The sequence below is a fragment of the Enoplosus armatus genome, chromosome 23, assembly GCF_043641665.1.
Source record: "Enoplosus armatus isolate fEnoArm2 chromosome 23, fEnoArm2.hap1, whole genome shotgun sequence".
Classification (NCBI taxonomy): Eukaryota; Metazoa; Chordata; class Actinopteri; order Centrarchiformes; family Enoplosidae; genus Enoplosus; species Enoplosus armatus.
In genome coordinates this window covers 153,970-175,070 of record NC_092202.1, presented here as the reverse complement: position 1 = coordinate 175,070, position 21,101 = coordinate 153,970, and the positions used below count along the sequence as shown (strand labels likewise).

Genomic DNA, 21,101 nt, shown 5'->3' with positions numbered 1-21,101 from the left:
ATGTTGTTATACATAGTTACCCTGCTTCATTTTGTGCATTACATTGTTTTCTACTGACATTCATACATGTACCTGAATTAATCTAATAATAAAATGTATTTGAACCCCACCTTCAAGAAAAAACTAAACTGAGTCTAAATAAAAGCTGTGTGTCTGTTGGAATCAGTGGAAACAGGAGGTTAGTGGAAGAACTACTGAGTCTTTCTCTAAAAACTGGAAGTTGTAAATAAAGTTGTTCTGTTTATGACACTAACTAGAAAACTCAAATAACAGCCCATAATAGCTCTATTATTGCATCATTAAAAACAGACGAAGCAGTCAGAGGATGTCCAGATTGAAATGAAGTTTGTTTGAAAAGTTTATTTTACAAAATGAGAAAGTTATTGACAAAAACCTGAAAAGCTCTGTTGTTCAATTAGCAGCACTTTAGAGACAGTCCCTAACTTCAGTGTCAGACAGACAGCTGATCCTGACACCTGATCCTGATTCTGACACCTGATCCTGATCCTGATCCTGACACCTGATCCTGATCCTAACATCACTGTAAAGAGTGAATCCAGCTGATTGTAAAAAGGTGTGTTTGATGTCGGTTCAGGTGACGTCAGAGGGCAGGACTACTAGAGAGAGAGGGGGCGGGAAGCTGGGATAAGCCCCCCCCTCTGTGGAGGTGGGAGCGGCTCTCGCTGATAAAAACCTCCTTGCATCAGTTATTTGTGTCACTTTGATTGGTGAGACTGTGGCGGCATCATGGACGGACTACAGGTGAGTGCTGGCAGGTGACTGACTGTTTCCTCTCACTGTCTGGGGGGGGGTTAGGGTTAGCTTGGCATCTGTGGTGGTTCTGAGTTTGAGGTCTCTGGAGTCTTCCTGTTAATCTAGTCCTGGTCTGAGGTGGTCCCTGAACCTACCACGTTATTCGTTTATGGGTTTATAAAAAGTGAAAGACATCCGAACGCAACACGTGCTCTGGTGTGTTTTGTTGCAGACAGGTGTGGAGGGGAGGGGCTTCCTCAGGTCACTGCAGTGTTTGGGTGGAATGCTGTTGCTAGGAGACAGAATGAAAATAGAGCTTGTTTACAGTTTTAGACTAACGGGGACCAGAACTCTGGTCAGCTGAGACGTAAAGACACATTTAAAGAAGAAGAAGAAGAAGAAGCAGGTGTTCAGGTATTCAGTCTCTGTTTTGTTCCAGGTGAGCATAGCATGTCTGCTGCTGAAGATGACCTTTGACCCCAGCACTGCACAACACCTGCCGAAGCCCAGCGGCTGTCCAACGTGTCCAGAAGGTAACTGAGCAAATCACAGTCCAGAAAATAAAATGAGACATAAAACAGATGTTTGTCTCTGACTTCCTGTTTCTAATCTGCAGGTTACTTTGTGATGAAGAACTGTTCTGTAAATAATGTGAAGAGTGAAGGAGTCCAGTGTAAACGGTGCACTGACTGCTCAGGTAAACACACCTACACCATAACAAGACAACACTTCTACACCTGGGGCCTGTTCCAGAGAGCAGGTTTCATCATTGGAGCTCTGATACTGTGATCACCATGGCAACAGATAGATGAAGAGCAGAGCAGCAGCAGTGAGAGAGTCTGAATCAGTTAACGCTCAGTCATCATCTTTATCGTCTACCAGTGCTGGAGTTCATTTTCAGACAGGGGACACAGTGGTGATCAAACAGATGAGACACAGTTTACTGATGGACCTTAACCCTTTCATGCATGAATTATGACAGCCTCAGTCAGGATTTTGACGAAGTGTTTTTATTTCTCTTTAGGCATGAAAAAAAAATTTTAACTTAATTTTTTTCAAATGTTCATTTCACACAAAGTTCTTCACATGCATGGACAGCATGCGTTTGAGTTTTCAACTGAAGAAATATGTATTTAACACACCAATGAATAAAATGGAAATTTTAACAATTGTATTACTCCTTAGTTGTTACTTGATGTTACCAAATTTTATTTACTATTTATTATAAATTATAAATTTATTTAGGGTCTCCTACTATAGAAGGATTGGCAAGGTATTCCTGAGCTGCTCAGCGTTTCTGGCCTTCCGTTGGCCATCTTGGTTTTGAGACATTTGTGTTGCGCTTACAATGGCTGGCCAGTGGGTGGCAGTGTATGGGATGACGCACTAGCGTCCACTGTGGTGGTTGATGTGCAACTACACCATTAAAACCCATGCATATACAAGAAAACAGCTTTTGAATAGCTGTCCACTGTAGTGACCACTATGCGTGAAAGGGTTAAACATCTTGATCACATGTTCCTGCTTCTTATTGGAGTTTGATTTGTTTACTGTTTGAATGTGTATTTATTGGTAATAAACCCTCCAGTTTGATTGGAAATGGATTGATTGCTTTGTGTCCTGCAGCTGCTCTTCAGGACACACTAGCTCAATGTTTCACGTTCGCTGACTCGCTGTGTGGAAACAAGACCGTGACACCTTCTGAACCTCCAGGTAAACTCACCTGAGCGCAGCGAACTGTTCACTTCCTCCATGATGACAAATTAGATTCAAGACGTCTGAAGTTCTGATGTCTCCTCTCTTTTTGTTTTTGTCTCAAAACACTTCTCCTTCTTCTTCTTCCTCCTCTTCCTCTTCTTGTCTATAGTGTCTACTCCTGAAGTGTGGATCATCCTCACTGTGATGTAAGAATCAATCACCTTGATTTTTGTCTGTTTGGGTGAAAATTGTTTTCTAAACTCCAGAAGCTCCCAGTGGTTTTATGATTTTATGTTTTCATAATATGTAAATACAAAATCTGTTTGATAATAACATTTGGTCACATTTAGTCCAATACAGCTGCAGATCTCTGCTGTTACTTTACATTAAATTTTCTGGTTATGATCCCAGTCATTTAAAATAATGAATTATCTCCATTACAAACAAACGTTTTACATTCTCTACAACTAAACACTGAAACAACTTCCACCTGCCACAAACATCAAGAAAGATGATGTGTGCTCGCTGCTGCAGTTTGAAACAGTTGTTGTAGTTGAAGCGGAAGTCCAAATAGAAATACTGAAAGAAGTTGAAGTTGAAGTGAAAGTGCTAGGAGTTGAAATGTCAGTGGAGATCATATAAACTGAGCTGGAAGTGTCAGTTGACACACACAGAAATGATTGCCACTTCAAGTGTGGACTGAAGTGTAAACACTGAAAGCAGTTGAAGTGAAGAATTGAAAGGAGAAATGTCAGTTGACCTGGATGTGAGTCAGTTGAAGCAGACTTTACTTTAAGTCTCCCAGTTAGACCAATCATGTCTACCAGTTAGACCGACAGTCTGCAGGCAACCAGCTGAAACCTGATCTGGTCACTAATCTGTCTAGTTGTGTTTTAATGTTCGTGTGGTGTGTCAGTCACCTCTGCCATGATCCAGACTGAAGACTGTCTCTGATTGGCTGAACTGATGGAAAGACTGACGTGACTCAGTTCAAGATTTTCACCAAAACTCAAATCCTGTGAATAATAGAGTTGGATTTGAGTGATCAGCCAATCAGCTGTTGGCAAGTGATGTAAGGGGGCGGGGCCATAACACATTATTCTGTGATGAAACATTATTTCATTGTTTTTGTCTCTGCAGAGTTCTTTCTTTGATCCTGGTTCTGCTGCTTGGTTTGTTTCTCACCCTGCTGTCCTGCCAAAACCGCCAATGTAACAAACTTAAAGGTAACAAACCCCTCCCACCTGACAACAGACCACACCCACCTGACAACAAGCCCCTCCCATCTGACAACAGACCACTCCTACCTCACAAAAAGCCCCTCCCACCCTGTGACACACCTTGTTGTCTCCCCCGCAGGTCTGAATCCCCTGTGACTGAAGTGGATCTGATCAAATTAAATCGATGTTGCCGGCACAAACTGCTGCCGGAGGTAACTATCAGACCTGATCCAGCTCTCAAGAAAACCCCTGTGTGTGGCAGCAGGACTGTAGTTCAGGTGCTGTGCGGGTGCAGACCAGGCCTGGTGTAGCCCTGATTCAGTCCACGTGTAGTCCACTTTGAGTCCAGGCGTAGGCTAGGTGTAGCTCAGGTTTAATGCAGATTCAGTCCAGTTGTAGTCCAAGTGTAGTCCAGGTTGAGTTCAGATTTAGTCCAGGTGGATCCAGGTGTAGGTAAAGTTCAGTCCAGTACAGACGAGGTTCAGTGTAAGTTCAGTTCAGATGTAGTCCAGGTTTAGTTACAGTTTAGTCCAGCTTTAGTTGAAGGTAGTCTAGATGTAGTTGAGCATATACTAAATTCTTCCCCTGTCAGCCAATCAGATTTAAGAACAGCTCCTCACTTGTGTGTAACAGAAGAACATGCCATGACATCACTTCCTGTTAGTGCCAGAGGTTTTATTTCTGATTTTCAAATGTTTCTATTTTTCTTTGTTGGATGTGTTTTGAGACCACTTGACGTTCAGTAGTCTGACGAGGTCTGGATGAGACTAGATGTTCAGTAAGTGTGCAGACAGGATGTCTCACTCTGCAGGTGGACTCTGGTACTGCAGACGGTCTCAGTTTATTAGAATCCGCTGCAGTTTGAAGGGGGACAGAGAGAAAAACCAGACTGAACCTCACTGAGGATTTCCTAGTTTCACAGAGATTCTGGACTTGTGCCAGATTCTTACCACAGTCAGAACAGGTACTCTGGTCTACTCTGGTGTCCGGGTGCCGACACTGGGCCAGAGCTGACTCTCTCGAAACCAAAGGAGCCAGAGCTGCGCCACATTGAGTCCTCTGATCCAGGACCTGACAGTTCAGACCAGCAGAGAAACCTGATCCTACAGCGGTGTTCAGAAGCTGTTACAAAATATCTTGTTTTATTTAGAAAACCTTTAGGTGTGAAGCGTTGAGATCCTCTATGGTAGAGTAACATCTCACTCAGACAAATGTCCTCCTGCTGGAACATGTTGGAAACTTTTAACTGTTTAGTTTGTTTTGAAACAGTTTGAAGTGTTTAAGCGTGGTGACAATCTGAGTCCTGTATGGGTCAAACTCCAAAAACACTGGATCTTACATTTCCCATGATGCACCTGACTCCACCAGAGCCACAGAGGACATTATATTACAGGACTGAACCTTTAAACTTCAACTGTTTTCAGTTTACAGTTTGTTGTGTGCATCTCTGCGTGAGCTGTAACCATAGTAACATCAGCCGGCTGTAACCATGGTGACGCCAGTCAGCTGTTTTCTGGCACTCTGTGTTTCTGCATGTTGTTCCGTTATTGATGTTGTTTTATATTTTGATGTGAATGTTTGAGATGTGATATAGCTTCTTCTTCTTCTTCTTCTTCTTCTTCTCTGCTGGAATAAAAATGACTGGAAACAGAGGAAAACCTCTCTTTGTTGTTTGTTTTATGTCTGTTGGGTTCAGAAAGAGTTTGTTAAAACATATTTTTGCAGTTCATGTATTTTTAAATAATTCACAGTTTTAGATTCGTTTGATTGTCAGTTTCAAATAAATAAATAAATAAAGTTAGAATATGAAATCTAAAAGTGACCTGGTGCGTAAAGTTATCTCAGTATGGTGTTGGTGCTCGTATATATAAACATATTATATATATATATATATATATATATATATATATATTCAGGTTGTTAAAGGGTTAAACTGAGACAGGCGGGATCACACTCACCTTATCAGGTGTAACCATGGCAACGGACAGGAAGCAACACACACAGTAACACACAGTGTAACCATGGTGATTTTATGATCATACAGACTTTGATCACAAACATGTTTGACTTTATTGATACTTCAAGACGTCATTAAGCTCAGTTCCTGATTGAAACTCTAAAAGTTATTTTTAAAGTTAAAAAAATTTATGAATAAAAACAGATCTCTGATCAGTTTACTGTAACTGCACTGTTTAATATGAAGAGTCAATGCTTCACTGACATGAGCATTTATTATATTATGTTATTAGATTATTATTAGATTATTAGACTGTTATTTCAGTTTATAATTTTCTATAATTTTTTTCACAAACGAAAGAATAAAATTCAAACAAATACAGCAGACTGACCCTAACCCTGCATTTAAATCAATGAAATAACAGATAAATTACTAAATATACAAACAAGACAGAAAGAAAAAGGAGACAAAGGAAGCGAGCGTCTGGGTGGGGGGGTGAGTGACAGACAGGGTTAGGGTCCTGTGAGCTTTCTGAAGGGATACAGGGGTGTGCGTGTGTGTGTGTGTGTGTGTGTGAACGTTCCTTCAGATTCTAAGTCTAAGTCTGATTCACACTCCGGAGCAGAAGGTGGCGGTACAGCACTAATGAGCCGGTAAAACAAGAACAAGAGGAAGAAGAAGAGTAAGAAGAAGAAGACGACGAGGGAGGCACAGAGGGGGGTGCTCGTGTCTGAGGGAAGTTGTCGGGAAAGATTTGACTGAAGTTCATTTTTAAGTGACAAAGAAATATTGTTTGTTTGCTGCTGGAGAATCAGCGACACACCGACAGACAGACAGAGAGACAGACACACAGACAGACACAGAGAGAGAGAGAGAGAGAGAGACACACACACACACACACACACACACACACACAGGTTGAGAAAGAGAGACAGAAACAGACAGACGGAGAGAGAAGCCAAAGAGCGCGACCGCCGGCATGAAGATAGAGTTCGCCCCACTGAACGTCCCGCTGCAGAGGAGACTTCAGACTGCTGCGACGCTGCAGTGGGTCTTCTCCTTCCTGGCTTTAGGTAACACACACCTGTCTGTCCGATCACCTGTCTATCTGTCTCACACACATTTTCAGCGCCAATTTGAATCTGCAGTATTGACTACAGTGATCTTTAGACAAACTCTGAGAGGATCTGGATCAGGATCTGAAGGAAGCAGTGAAACACGCACAGAATCTAAATTCAAACCAGAACCTGATCCCAGACCAGTTGAATCTGAATATGTTTGAAGAGGAAGCTAACAGGGACTGAAGGGACAGAGGTCTTCATCATGGTGGAAATGTTCTTCATCAGTGACCTCATGTCTTCACAACATCAAAGACAATATGAATAAGTTGTCGATATAATGAACAAAATGAAGATTTGAACACATTTTCTAAACACGTCTTGATCTCAAAAACTTATTCTTCATATGTGACATTCTTCATATATTAAATCTTATATTTAATATCCCTTTATATTACATTATAATCATTCTATTTATATGTTATGTCACCATCTATTACATGACACATCATACAGACTCTGAATGTTGAGTGAAATGAGCTCGTTGGGGACAAAGTGTAAATTTCGGAGGATCAACTGATCAATACAGATATTGATCTTTTCCTTTGACTTGACTGTTGTCGGCTGGTTTGATGAACTCTTCTCTTCTTCTTAGAGCGGGTTGGGGGTTCGATCCTTGAGCAAGACACTGAACCTTAAGTCGCTCCAGGCCTGGTGTGTGAATGTGTGAGTGAATGGGTGAATGAGACTTAGCTGTAAAGCGCTTTGGGAACCGTGGAGGTTGAAAAGCGCTATATAAGTGAGATCATTTACCATTTACCATTTTACACCAGATCCATGCAGCGTAGCTAAGTTACAGGTAGCTGGCTAACCTTAGTTTAGCTCCCGTTACACACAGCTAGTTGTCCCCCGCTGCTAGTTATACACCTTTGATTTGTACCGTTACATCGTTTCATGTTGGCTAAACATGTTTGTTAGAATACATCAGTTAGCATCATGGCTAACGTTAGCTGCTGTCTGTCTGATCACATGTCTGTCTCTCAGCTCAGTACTGTCTGTCTGTCTGTCTGTCTGTCTGTCTGCCTGATCACCCATCTGCCTGTCTGATCACCCCTCTGTCTCTTGGCTCAGTGCTGTCTGTCTGATCACATGTCTGTCTCTCAGCTCAGTGCTGTCTGTCTGTCTGATCACCCGTCTGTCGGTCTGATCACCCGTCTGTCTCTCAGCTCAGTGTTGTCTGTCTCTCAGCTCAGGTCAGTGCTGTCTGTCTGTCTGTCTGTCTGTCTCTCGGCTCAGTGCTGTCTGTCTGATCACATGTCTTTCTCTCAGCTCAGTGCTGTCTGTCTGTCTGATCACCCGTCTGTCGGTCTGATCACCCATCTGTCTCTCAGCTCAGTGTTGTCTGTCTCTCAGCTCAGCTCAGTGCTGTCTGTCTGTCTGTCTGTCTCTCAGCTCAGTGCTGTCTGGCTGCCTTTGTCCTCCTGGCTCTCTCTGATTGGTGGATGGTGGCCCTCCTGTATGCTGGTTGGCTGTGGTTGGACTGGGACACGCCCACCAGCGGGGGTCGGAGGTCACAGTGGGTCAGGACCTGGAGCATCTGGGACTACTTCAGGGACTACTTCCCTCTAACGGTGAAGTCAGGTTTATTGATCTGATCAATCAGTACTGATATTGAAGAGATCAATACATGACCGATCAGGCTGATCATTAATTATTGATTTGTGTCTCCAGCTGGTTAAAACTGTCGATCTGGATCCAAAGAAAAACTACATTTTTGGATTTCATCCACATGGTGAGAAACACACCTGTCTGTCTGTACCTGTCTGTCTCTCAGGTGTGCTGGTAATGGTGTTGACCTGTCTGTCTGTTTGTACTTCTCTGTCTCTCAGGTGTGCTGGTAATGGTGTTGACCTGTCTGTCTGTCTGTCTGTCTGTCTGTCTGTCTGTACCTGTCTTTCTCTCAGGTGTGCTGGTAGCTGTGTAGACCTGTCTGTCTGTCTGTCTGTCTGTCTGTCTGTCTGTACCTGTCTGTCTCTCAGGTGTGCTGGTAGTGGTCTTGACTTGTCTGTCTGTACCTGTCTGTTTCTCAGGTGTGCTGGTAACGGTGTTGACCTGTCTGTCTGTCTGTCTGTCTGTCTGTCTCTCAGGTGTGCTGTTAGTGGTGTTGACCTGTCTGTCTGTCTGTCTGTCTGTCTGTACCTGTCTTTCTCTCAGGTGTGCTGGTAGCTGTGTAGACCTGTCTGTCTGTCTGTACCTGTCTGTTTCTCAGGTGTGCTGGTAACGGTGTTGACCTGCCTGTCTGTCTGTCTGTCTGTCTGTCTGTCTGTCTGTCTGTACCTGCCTGTCTCTCAGGTGTGCTGTTAGTGGTGTTGACCTGTCTGTCTGTACCTGTCTGTCTCTCAGGTGTGCTGGTACGGGTGCTAACCTGTCTCTCTGTCTGCTTGTACCTGCCTGTCTCTCAGGTGTGCTGGTAATGCTGTTGACCTGTCTGTCTGTACCTGTCTGTCTCTCAGGTGTGCTAGTTGCGGTGCTGACCTGTCTGTACCTGTCTGTCTCTCAGGTGTGCTGGTAACGGTGTTGACCTGTCTGTCTGTCTGTCTGTCTCTCAGGTGTGCTGGTAGCGGGGGGGTTTGGGAACTTCTGTACGGAGGCGACAGGTTTCACTCGTCTGTTTCCTGGACTGAAGTCTCACCTGCTGATGCTGCCGTTCTGGTTCAGGGTCCCACTCTTCAGAGACTACGTCATGTGTGGCGGTACACACCTGTCTGTCTACCTGTCTGTCTACCTGTCTGTCTAACAGAGACCTGACGAATGTCATCTTCGGTCATTTATTATAGAATCTGTGGTTTTGTTTTTGCTGGTTCATAGATATAGATAGTTGGTTTAGATTGTTATCAAATAGCAGATTCTCTAATAAAAGATGAAACTGAAACTCCTGAACCAGATTTTGGTCTGAAAGAGGTTTTGGATTCTGCTGCTCTCAGTCAGTCTGAGTTTCTCAATCAGCTGTTTGTACAGCTCTGAGTAAACACTGTGTGACAGGTCAGTGCAGGAGGAGGCAGAAAGCTGCTCTCTGATTGGCTGTCAGAGCAGGGTCACATGGGTTCATTTGTTCCAGATCAGCAGCGATCGATCCGTTTCATCATTAATTATTATTTATTATTTCAGGTTAAATGTGATGTGTGTGTGTGTGTGTGTGTGTATATGTACATGTAAATACACATGTATTCTTTTCATGATATGCAGACTTGGAGTAAAGTGTGTATTTTCTGTGTATTTCATATTGAAAATGTTACGTCCAGCCTGTCTATATTTACCTGTCTGGCTGTCACCCGTCTGTCTATCAGGCCTGGTGTCAAGCTGTACGTCCAGCCTGTCTATATTTACCTGTCTGGCTGTCACCTGTTTGTCTATCAGGCCTGGTGTCGCACTGTAAGTCCAGCCTTTTTATATAAACCTGTCTGTCTCTCACCCGTCTGTCTATCAGGCCTGCTGTCGAGCTGTAAGTCCAGCCTGTCTATATAAACCTGTCTGTCTCTCACCTGTTTGTCTATCAGGCCTGGTGTCGAGATGTAAGTCCAGCCTGTCTATGTAAACCTGTCTGTCTATCAGGCCTGGTGTTGCGCTGTAAGTCCAGCCTGTCTATGTAAACCTGTCTGTCTATCAGGCCTGGTGTTGCGCTGTAAGTCCAGCCTTTCTATATAAACCTGTCTGTCTGTCACCCGTCTGTCTATCAGGCCTGGTGTCGAGCTGTAAGTCCAGCCTGTCGTACCTGGTCAGTCGTCCTGAAGGTGGTAACGTTGCTGTCATCGCGGTGGGCGGAGCTCCAGAGGCTCTGGACGCTCGACCCGGAGCATTAACATTACAGGTAATTTTTTTTCATATATTCATATATTATTATTAAACAGAGTTGAGCTCGGTCACCTGATGGTAGTCTGTCATGCAATGCATTATTGGTGAAATGAGACACTTCACAGAAGAGAAGAAATGGCAGATGCAACAGCGAGACTTTTTAAATCTGCTGAAAAACGTCTGCTGGAGGAAAGCTGGAGAAACAGCTGATGGTTTTGGGGGGGTTCCTGGAGGCCAAGAGAGCAGAGTTAAGGGAGTACCTGGTGCCTGATGCGTCTCTACTGTCAGTGTCAGACAGTAACAGGTAACATCATTAATTACTGTAATACATTTGTAAAATAGTCTAATGACACCACAGTAACGTTAGGCCTCAGGCTTAGCCAGGGGGAGAGGTGCCGAACTGTCTTACCTAACTAAGTCAGTCTTAATATTTATCCAACAGACAGGCTTAATTTGACTAGTCTAACCTGACAATTTAAGACCAGTCTAAGGCGATGTGTTGCATCAGTAATTGATGAAATAAAGAAACAACTTTCCAAAGAGAAGCTTCTTCAATTCCCCTGTGACTCTCTGAGACTCTGCAGTGTGGAAACTGTCTGTTGCAGCAGCTGTTCAAAGGTCAAACTTTGCCTCGTTCTAACGTCAGTGTTTACCAAGGTACTTTCAAAATATCATAGAGTACTTGTTACTTTCATTTGAAAGTAAGTTATTTTACAGTATTACTGTCAGTACAGTAGGGTAATGCCTTACTGATGACAATACTTTTGCACAGAACATAACCTTCTCCGGAGCAGGTTATATTCCAGTTACTTACTATACTCCAGTTACTACAACTATATTGCCAAAAGTATTCACTCACCCATCCAAATAATTGAAATCAGGTGTTACAATCACTTCCATGGCCACAGGTGTATAAAATCATGCACCAAGGCATGCAGACTGTTTCTACAAACATTTGTGAAAGAATGGGTCGCTCTCAGGAGCTCAGTGAATTCCAGCGTGGTACTGTGATAGGATGCCACCTGTGCAACAAGTCCAGTCGTGAAATTTCCTCACTAAATATTCCACAGTCAACTGTCAGTGGTATTATAACAAAGTGGAAGCGGTTGGGAACGACAGCAACTCAGCCACGAAGTGGAAGGCCACGTAAAATGACGGAGCGGGGTCAGCGGATGCTGAGGCGCATAGTGCGCAGAGGTCGCCAACTTTCTGTAGAGTCAATTGCTACAGGCCTCCAAACTTCATGTGGCCTTCAGATTAGCTCAAGAACAGTGCGTAGAGAGCTTTATGGAATGGGTTTCCATGGCCGAGCAGCTGCATCCAAGCCACACATCACCAAGTGCAATGCAAAGCGTCGGATGCAGTGGTGTAAAGCACGCTGCCACTGGACTCTAGAGCAGTGGAGACGCGTTCTCTGGAGTGACGAATCACGCTTCACCGTCTGGCGATCTGATGGACGAGGCTGGGTTTGGCGGTTGCCAGGAGAACGTTACTTGTCTGACTGCATTGTGCCAAGTGTAAAGTTTGGTGGAGGGGGGATTATGGTGTGGGGTTGTTTTTCAGGAGCTGGGCTTGGCCCCTTAGTTCCAGTGAAAGGAACTCTGAATGCGTCAGCATACCAAGAGATTTTGGACAATTCCATGCTCCCAACTTTGTGGGAACAGTTTGGGGATGGCCCCTTCCTGTTCCAACATGACTGTGCACCAGTGCACAAAGCAAGGTCCATAAAGACATGGATGAGAGAGTTTGGTGTGGATGAACTTGACTGGCCTGCACAGAGTCCTGACCTCAACCCAACAGAACACCTTTGGGATGAATCAGAACGGAGACTGAGAGCCAGGCCTTCTCGTCCAACATCAGTGTGTGACCTCACAAATGCGCTTCTGGAAGAATGGTCAAAAAATCCCATAAACACACTCCTAAACCTTGTGGAAAGCCTTCCCAGAAGAGTTGAAGCTGTTATAGCTGCAAAGGGTGGACCGACGTCATATTAAACCCTATGGATTAAGAATGGGATGTCACTTAAATTCATATGCGAGTCAAGGCAATACTTTTGGCAATATAGTGTATCTTGATTGTCTACTTATGTCTCTATTGCAGTGTCCTGTACGCTGCTGGAACAATGCAAATTTCCCCGCTGAGGGATCAATAAAGGATTATCTTATTTTATTTTAGTTACCATGGTGATGTACCCAGGTAAGAAGTGAACCACAGGGTTAACCCTGAAGTTACCTCTCTAATCCTCAGGCCTCAGGTGTAACTGTTGTGTGGCTAACTGAACCAGCTGACAAAGCTAATGTTATCATGCTAATATCTGAGCTGTGAAGAGTAAAAGCGGTAAGATGGAGGACGGTCTACATATCTGACCTGAAACTTGATCAATTCTGTTTGATAATGACGTCAATCTGGAAGATTTTAAATTACATTTCACTAAAATAACACAACAGACCTCAAATTATGAAACATTATGCTGATAACTTTTAACTAAATGAGCAAATAGCGTCAGTTAGCTTAGCATAATCAGATACACTCCCTTCCAAAAGTATTGGAACAGTGAGGCCAATTCCTTTATTTTTGCTGTAGACTGAAAACACTTGGGTTTGACATCAAAAGATGAATATGAGACAAGAGATCAACATTTCAGCTTTTATTTCCAGCTATTTACATCTGGATCTGATACACAACTTAGAAGATAATACCTTTTGTTTGAACCAACCCATTTTTCATGGGAGTGTTGGAACATGTGATTGACAGTGGTGTTTTGTTGCCCTGGTGTGTCCTATCACATTGATTATTCAAACAATAAATAGCGCTGAATGTCTACGTTCAGTTTCAGATTTGGGTTTTACCTGTGCAGACGGCATTTATAGTTAGAGGTGTAACCAACATGAAAACCAGAGAGCTGTCTATGGGTGAAAAACAAGCAATTACGAAGCTGAGAGAAGATGGAAAATCAATCAGAGCCATTGCACAAACATTGGCCATAGCCAGTACAACCATTTGGAATGTCCTGAAGAAGAAAGAAACCACTGTTGTACTAAGTAACAGACGTCGAACGGTTAGACCAAGAAAAACAGAAGCAGTTGACGACAGAAACATTGTGAGAGCTGTAAAGAAAGACCCAAAAACAACTGTTAGTGACATCAGCAATGACCTCCAAAGGGCAGGAGTGAAGGTATCACAATCTACTGAAAGACTTCATGAACAAAAGTACAGAGGCTACACCAGCAGATGCAAACCACTCATTAACAAGAAGAATAGGAAGGCCAGGCTGGAATTTGCCAAAAAGTACAGAGACGAGCCTCAAACATTCTGGGACAAAGTTTTATGGACTGATGAGACAAAGATGAACCTTTACCAAAGTGATGGAAAGGCTAAAGTTTGGCGAAAGAAAGGATCTGCTCATGATCCCAAACATACAAACTCATCTGTGAAACACAGTGCGTGCATGGCTTCTTCTGGGATGGGCTCATTAGTCTTCATAGATGATGTAACACTTGTGTGCAAGACTTTGGCCATGTTCGTCAGGTTGACTGCAGAGGGGAAGAAACTGTTTTTGTGGCGGGAGGTTTTGGTCCTGATGGACCGCAGCCTTCTGCCAGAGGGGAGGGGGTCAAACAGATAGTGTCCGGGGTGGGAGGGGTCGGCAGCGATCTTCCCTGCTCTCCTCAGGGTCCTTGAGGAGTACAGGTCCTGAAGAGACGGGAGGTTGCAGCCGATCACCCTCTCTGCAGAGCGGATGATACGCTGCAGTCTGCGTCTGTCCTTGGTGGAGGCAGCAGCGTACCAGACGGTGATGGAGGAGGTGAGGATGGACTCTATGATGGCAGTGTAGAAGTGAACCAGCATTGTTTGTGGCAGGTTAAACTTCCTCAGCTGCCTCAGGAAGTACATCCTCTGTTGGGCTTTCTTGATGAGGGAGCTGATGTTCAGCTCCCACTGGACGTCCTGGCTGATGATGGAGCCCAGGAAACGGAAGGACTCCACAGTGTCCACTGGAGAGTCACACAGGGTGATGGGGGCGGGTGGGGCTGCGCTCTTCCTAAAGTCAACAACCATCTCCACTGTCTTTGAAGCGTTAAGCTCCAGGTTGTTGCTGTGCACCAGGTCACCAGATGGTCAATCTCCCACCTGTAGGCAGACTCATCCTCTCCAGAGATGAGTCCGATGAGGGTGGTGTCATCCGCGAACTTCAGGAGCTTGACGGACTGGTGACTGGAGGTGCAGGTGTTGGTGTAGAGGGAGAAGAGTAGAGGAGAAAGAACGCAGCCTTGAGGGGAGCCGGTGCTGATCATCCGCGAGTCTGAGACGTGTTTCCCCAGCTTCACATGCTGCTTCCTGTCAGACAAGAAATCTGTGATCCACCTGCAGGTGGGGTCAGGAACGTTCAGCTGGGAGAGCTTGTCCTGAGGAAGAGCCGGGACGATCGTGTTGAAGGCAGAGCTGAAGTCCACGAACAGGATCCTGGCGTAGGATCCCGCGGAGTCCAGGTGCTGGAGGATGAGTGTAGGGTCAAGTTGATGGCGTCGTCTACAGACCTGTTGGCTCTGTAGGTGAACTGCAGGGGGTCCAGCAGAGGGTCAGTGATGTATTTGAGGTGGGACAAAACCAGGCGTTCAAATGATTTCATGACCACAGAGGTCAGGGCAACGGGTCTGTAGTCATTTAATCCTGTGGGCCCTGTTTTTTTGGGGACGGTGGTGATGGTGGAGGCCTTGAAGCAGGCTGACACGTGGCATGTCTCCAGTGAGGTGTTGAAGATGTCCGTGAACACCAGAGACAGCTGATCGGTGCAGCGCTTCAGGCAGGATGGGGAGATGGAGTCTGGTCCAGCAGCTGTCCAGCAACAGACAAAACAAGGCAAAACAATGCGCTCCAACAGACTGTCTGCGCCATCTTGAAATCAACTAAAATAAAATAAATGACAACAAGAGACACACAAAATAAACAAATAATAATCATATAAAAAGACAGAAATATATATTTACAGAAAAAGAATTAGACATCAAGAATTAATTCTACATCATTCAGTCGTCAGGTTCGTCAGTCGATGGGTGGCATGGTGGTGCAGTGGTTAGCACTATTGCTTGGGTTCAAGCCCCAGCTCCCACCATATACATGTTGGTGTGTCCTGAACCCTTGCATGGCGGCCGAGACCGAGCTGTGAAGCCTTTGGGAACAGTGAAGGTTGAAAAGCTCTATATAAGTGTTTAAGTCCATTTACGATTTCCAGTGTGTTTATTTATGGGCAGTTCATCGCAGCTTGCTGGATGTTGCATGTGAAATTAATCAGAATCAGAATCAGAAATACTTTATTGATCCCCGGGGGGAAATTGTACAGAAGACAGGGGCATCTGTAACATATTGAAGAAGCACCACCTGCTGCCGAAACCCGGGATCGAACCAAGGACCTTTAGATCTTCAGTCTAAGGCTCTCCCAACTGAGCTATTTCGGCTAAAAGTCAGTAAGAAGCCTTAAAATAATATCACAGGAAAAAACTCAACAAAAAACTTAAATTTTTCTTTTTTACGTGGACTGAACAACTGTTTGTTTCTCCTCCCAGGTCCGAAACAGGAAGGGCTTCATCAAACTGGCTCTCAAACACGGGTGGGTGGAGCTTATGAAGGGGGCGGGCACAGATCGGTGGAGCTACAAACAGTACACTGACTGTGTGTGTGTGTGTGTGTGTGTGTGTGTGTGTGTGTGTGCAGAGCTCAGCTGGTTCCTGTCTTTTCTTTTGGAGAAAACGAGCTGTTTGATCAGATGGAGAATCCCACCGGCTCTCCTCTTAGGAAGCTGCAGGTCAGAGTTCACACTGTTTCAGGTTTGGTTTATTTATTTGCACAAACAATAATAAAACAAAGCATCTCATAATGCATTAAAGAAGTAATTTATCAGAGAGAGCAAACAGACAGTTTGTGATTGTGTTGTAGTCTGCTGGTTTTTATTTCACGGTGAAATGAACAGATTTAAATATTTGGTTTATAAATAAACGTAGAAGAACGCGAAAAATACATTCATATAGGAAACAGAATCAGATCAGATCAGATCAGAATCAGAATCAGAAACTGTTTACTGCCAAGTAACATACATTACAAGGAATTTGCTGTGGTCTGAAGGTGATATTGTTTTGATAACAAATAAGTAGAATATAAAAGCTAAAATAAGAATAAGAAAAAAAATAAAATAAGATAAGATAAATAACAAACAGTGCAGTGACCAGAATAAAGTAGAGTGTCCAGTAGGGGGTGGGTGCGTTAATGTAACGCAGTGGGGACAGGGGTGATGTACGTTAATATAACGTATAAATTGTGTTTGTGTTTGGGGGGGGTGTCAATGTAAGTTCGTCAGGTTGACTGCAGAGGGGAAGAAACTGTTTTTGTGGTGGGAGGTTTTGGTCCTGATGGACCACAGCCTCCTGCCAGAGGGGAGGGGGTCGAACAGATAGTGTCCAGGGTGGGAGGGGTTGGCAGCAATCTTCCCTGCTGCAGGGTCCTGGAGGAGTACAGGTCCTGAAGAGATGGGAGGTTGCAGCCAATCACCCTCTCTGCAGAGCGGATGATACGCTGCAGTCTGCGTCTGTCCTTGGTGGAGGCAGCAGCGTACCAGACGGTGATGGAGGAGGTGAGGATGGACTCTATGATGGCGGTGTGGAAGTGAACCAGCATTTTTTGTGGCAGGTTAAACTTCCTCAGCTGCCTCAGGAAGTACATCCTCTGTTGGGCTTTCTTGATGAGGGAGCTGATGTTCAGCTGACGGAGCCCAGGAAACGGAAGGACTCCACAGTGTCCACTGGAGAGTCACACAGGGTGATGGGGGCGGGTGGGGCTGTGCTCTTCCTAAAGTCAACAACCATCTCCACTGTCTTTGAAGCGTTAAGCTCCAGGTTGTTGCTGTTGCACCAGGTCACCAGGTGGTCAATCTCCCACCTGTAGGCAGACTCATCCTCTCCAGAGATGAGTCCGATGAGGGTGGTGTCGTCCGCGAACTTCAGGAGCTTGACAGACTGGTGACTGGAGGTGCAGCTGTTGGTGTACAGGGAGAAGAGTAGAGGAGAAAGAACGCAGCCTTGAGGGGAGCCGGTGCTGATCGTCCGCGAGTCTGAGACGTGTTTCCCCAGCTTCACGTGCTGCTTCCTGTCAGACAAGAAATCTGTGATCCACCTGCAGGTGGGGTCAGGCACGTTGAGCTGGGAGAGCTTGTCCTGAAGAAGAGCCGGGACGATCGTGTTGAAGGCAGAGCTGAAGTCCACAAACAGGATCCTGGCATAGGATCCTGCGGAGTCCAGGTGCTGGAGGATGAAGTGTAGAGCCAGGTTGACGGTGTCGTCTACAGACCTGTTGGCTCTGTAGGCGAACTGCAGGGGGTCCAGCAGAGAGTCTGTGATGGATTTGAGGTGGGACAGGACCAGGCGTTCAAATGATTTCATGACCACAGAGGTCAGGGCGACGGGTCTGTAGTCATTTAATCCTGTGGGCCCTGTTTTTTTGGGGACGGGGATGATGGTGGAGGCCTTGAAGCAGGCTGGCATGTGGCATGTCTCCAGTGAGGTGTTGAAGATGTCCGTGAACACCGGAGACAGCTGATTGGCGCAGCGCTTCAGGCAGGATGGGGAGATGGAGTCTGGTCCAGCAGCTTTACGCGGGTTTTGTCTCTTGAAGAGTCTGTTCACATCTCAGAATGAACATTGAAATCACAGACGAGCTGAGAGTTCGATCCGAATACTAAATATATCAGGTCTTTTAGTAAAGGGTCCCAGTAAGTGGTAAACTCAACTGAAGTAAAGAGTTAACAAACATTTGCGATGAACCAAATTGATTTTATTGATGATACCAATTGATTTTGTTCTCTTACTGCAAACTAAATGAATATGATTTTTCCAACTTTTTCATAAAATAAAACTTGATTTTAATAAAGTTTGTTCAGTTTGAACCATTTAAACTGGACAATGTTTGTGAAAGAAACAAGATGGTGTCATCAGGAAAAAGCAACAGAAACATTAATGAAGATAGAAATGAACAATACTTGGTTTACTACTAATTACTACTAATTTCTACCTGTAAATACTCAACTTTTTCAATTTCAAAAATGTACCTTTATATTTTTACATGTTTGTTGTCTGTTGGATTATATATTAAATCACCATCAGACCACGGCAGATTCCTTGTAATGTATGTTACTTGGCTGTAAATAGTTTCTGATTCTGATTCTGATTTAGTAAATAAATAAAATAAATAAGTCCTGACTACACTGTGAACAGGGAGAGGGATCAGACCCAAACAACCAGCCAGTACAGGCACTTCCCAACCACCTGGCAACCTAAAACCACCATGTCACATCCTCAGAACAACTTAGCAACCACTTAATAATGCCCTAACAACAACTTAGCAACCACTATCCTACAATGTAGGAAACAACTTAGCAACCCTATAGCAACACCCTAACAACCACTTAGAACACTGTGTAACATCTTAGCAACTGATTAGCAATCATGTAATTCTATTGTAGCCTCCACCTGCAACATCTTAGAAGCCACTTAGGAACAACATAGTACCCTAGCAACCACTTAGCAACCACTGAGCATCACCAATGACATCCTAGAAACAACGTAGCAACCACATAATAGTGACCTAGGAACAAAGCAGAATCGCCACTTGAAATCACAAGTAAACACAAACTTTAAGCTAAGGTGAAAGTTCGTATGTTGTCTTTTGTCCACAGAACCGACTGCAGAGCATCATGGGAGTAGCGATGCCTCTGTTTCATGCCAGAGGAGTTTTCCAGTACAGCTTTGGACTAATGCCCTACAGGAAGCCCATCCACACCGTCGGTATGACATACACGTAATCTGACGTTAACCTAACACGTTAATCTAACGTTAAACCAGAGTCAGAGATGATGGGTATCAGTTTCCATACTGTGTGTTTAAGGAGATGTTGTGGTCGTAGCAGCACTTAGCATCGAGACTGTTTGTTGTATATATTCTGTTTTGCTGTTCCTCCATGTCACTGACCCCCCCCCCCCCCCTCCTGCTTTCAGTGGGGAAGCCGATCTCGGTAGTCCAGACTCCAAGTCCCAGCAGTGAGGACATCGAGTGTCTTCATAAACTTTACCTGCAGAGTCTGACTGAACTGTTCGAGCAGCACAAACACACCTATGGCCTCAACGACCACCAGCATCTGACCTACATATGACAGAAATCTGACCTTTATATAAACACATAACCTACATATGACAGAAATCTGACCTTTATATAAACACATGACCTACATATGACCTTCAGCTGTCCCTGAGCTGTTCCAGCTGTGGATGTTAAACTGTTAAACTGCTAGCAGAGTTCATTCATTTGAATGGAAAACGTTATTACTGTTAGCAGAGCACCTTGGTTTGACTGAAGAACGCTAACATTTCTAGCATCTCCTATTGATGTAAATGGAGCATGCTTACATTGCTAACACTGCGAGCAGAGCGTATTGGTTTAAAGTGGGAATGTTAACATTTCAAGTAGAACACATTAATTTCACTAAAGAATGCTAACATTGCCATTGGTTTATATGGAGCTCATGGGTTTTAGGTGATACTAACAGTGTTAATAGGAACCATTGGATGTATAGTGGATGCTAACACTGCTAGTAGATGCTAACACTGTTAGCAGCACCCATAGACTTTACTGAAGAATGTTAACATTGTGTTCAAAGCTGAATGTTTTCAGTGAAGAATGCTAACAGTGTTTGCCCATAGATTTAAATGGGGTATGCTAACAGAGTTTTCACGGTGCGTTTAAGAGTGATGTAAAGATGATTCTGTGTCATAAAGTGACATCACATGATGATTTAACAGATGATTGACAGGTGGGCGATACAGAGGTCTGGTGTGACATCACAGTGACATTAAAAGATCCAGAGGAGATGATGCAGTTCAGATCCAACAACACTGAGATCAGACAGTTTGAGATGATGGAAATTAATGAATAATAAATAAAAGAAGTTGAAGTCCTGCAGATTCCTGAGTATTTAGTATTTAGATGAATGAGTTTTCAGGGTGGAGGCTCTGATGCAGATTGCTGTAACAGGCAGTTGTTGTTAGCTGCAGTGAAGCTAAGCGACCACAAGAGGACGCCAGACTGAAACACTCCAACAAAGAGACACAATAACAGTTTCTTCTGTTGAACTTTTAGACTTAGACTTAGACTTTATTTATCCCACAGCGGGGAAATTTACAAGTCACAGCAGCAAAGACAGAAAGGTGCAGAAACACACAGCAGACAAGCACTGTGTCAATAAAAAAACAAAAGTATTAAAAAAACAACAACAATATACATATAATAAATACAGATATAACAAATATGGGGAACAAAAATAGATATATACACGGGGAATATAAATATGTACAAATGTGCAGATTTATGTACAGAATTATGCAGTGCTGTTAAACAGTCTTAAAGCCGTAGGAATGAACGACCTGCGGTAGCGCTCCTTCTTACACCGTAGCTGTAACAGTCTGCTGCTGAAGGAGCTGCTCAGGGCCCCCACAGTCTCGTGCAGGGGGTGAGAGGTGTTGTC

The 21,101-nt window shown here is 44.2% G+C and overlaps 1 protein-coding gene and 1 non-coding gene across 2 annotated transcripts; one reads left to right on the top strand and one right to left on the bottom strand.

Moving 5' to 3' along the window:
* Nucleotides 1-6,607: 6,607 nt before the first annotated feature.
* On the top strand, nt 6,608-20,539 carry mogat3a (monoacylglycerol O-acyltransferase 3a). The gene is made up of 9 exons (XM_070929651.1): nt 6,608-6,701; nt 8,139-8,317; nt 8,418-8,478; nt 9,296-9,439; nt 10,424-10,554; nt 16,103-16,146; nt 16,251-16,341; nt 19,261-19,369; nt 19,579-20,539. The coding sequence occupies exons 1-9, from the start codon at nt 6,608-6,610 to the stop codon at nt 19,731-19,733; spliced, it is 1,008 nt and encodes a 335-aa protein (XP_070785752.1). The 3' UTR covers nt 19,734-20,539.
* trnaf-gaa (transfer RNA phenylalanine (anticodon GAA)) lies at nt 15,922-15,994 on the bottom strand. The gene has a single exon. It is a non-coding gene; the product is annotated as a tRNA-Phe (tRNA).
* Nucleotides 20,540-21,101: the final 562 nt, after the last annotated feature.

What these genes read in the sequence shown, in the direction of transcription:
- mogat3a (XM_070929651.1), top strand. Translation starts at nt 6,608, where the DNA reads ATGAAGATAGAGTTCGCCCCACTGAACGTCCCGCTGCAGAGGAGACTT. An exon ending in AAACTGGCTCTCAAACACGG is followed by an intron (nt 16,147 to 16,250) that starts GTGGGTGGAGCT and finishes GTGTGTGTGCAG; the next exon opens with AGCTCAGCTGGTTCCTGTCT. An exon ending in GAAGCCCATCCACACCGTCG is followed by an intron (nt 19,370 to 19,578) that starts GTATGACATACA and finishes TCCTGCTTTCAG; the next exon opens with TGGGGAAGCCGATCTCGGTA.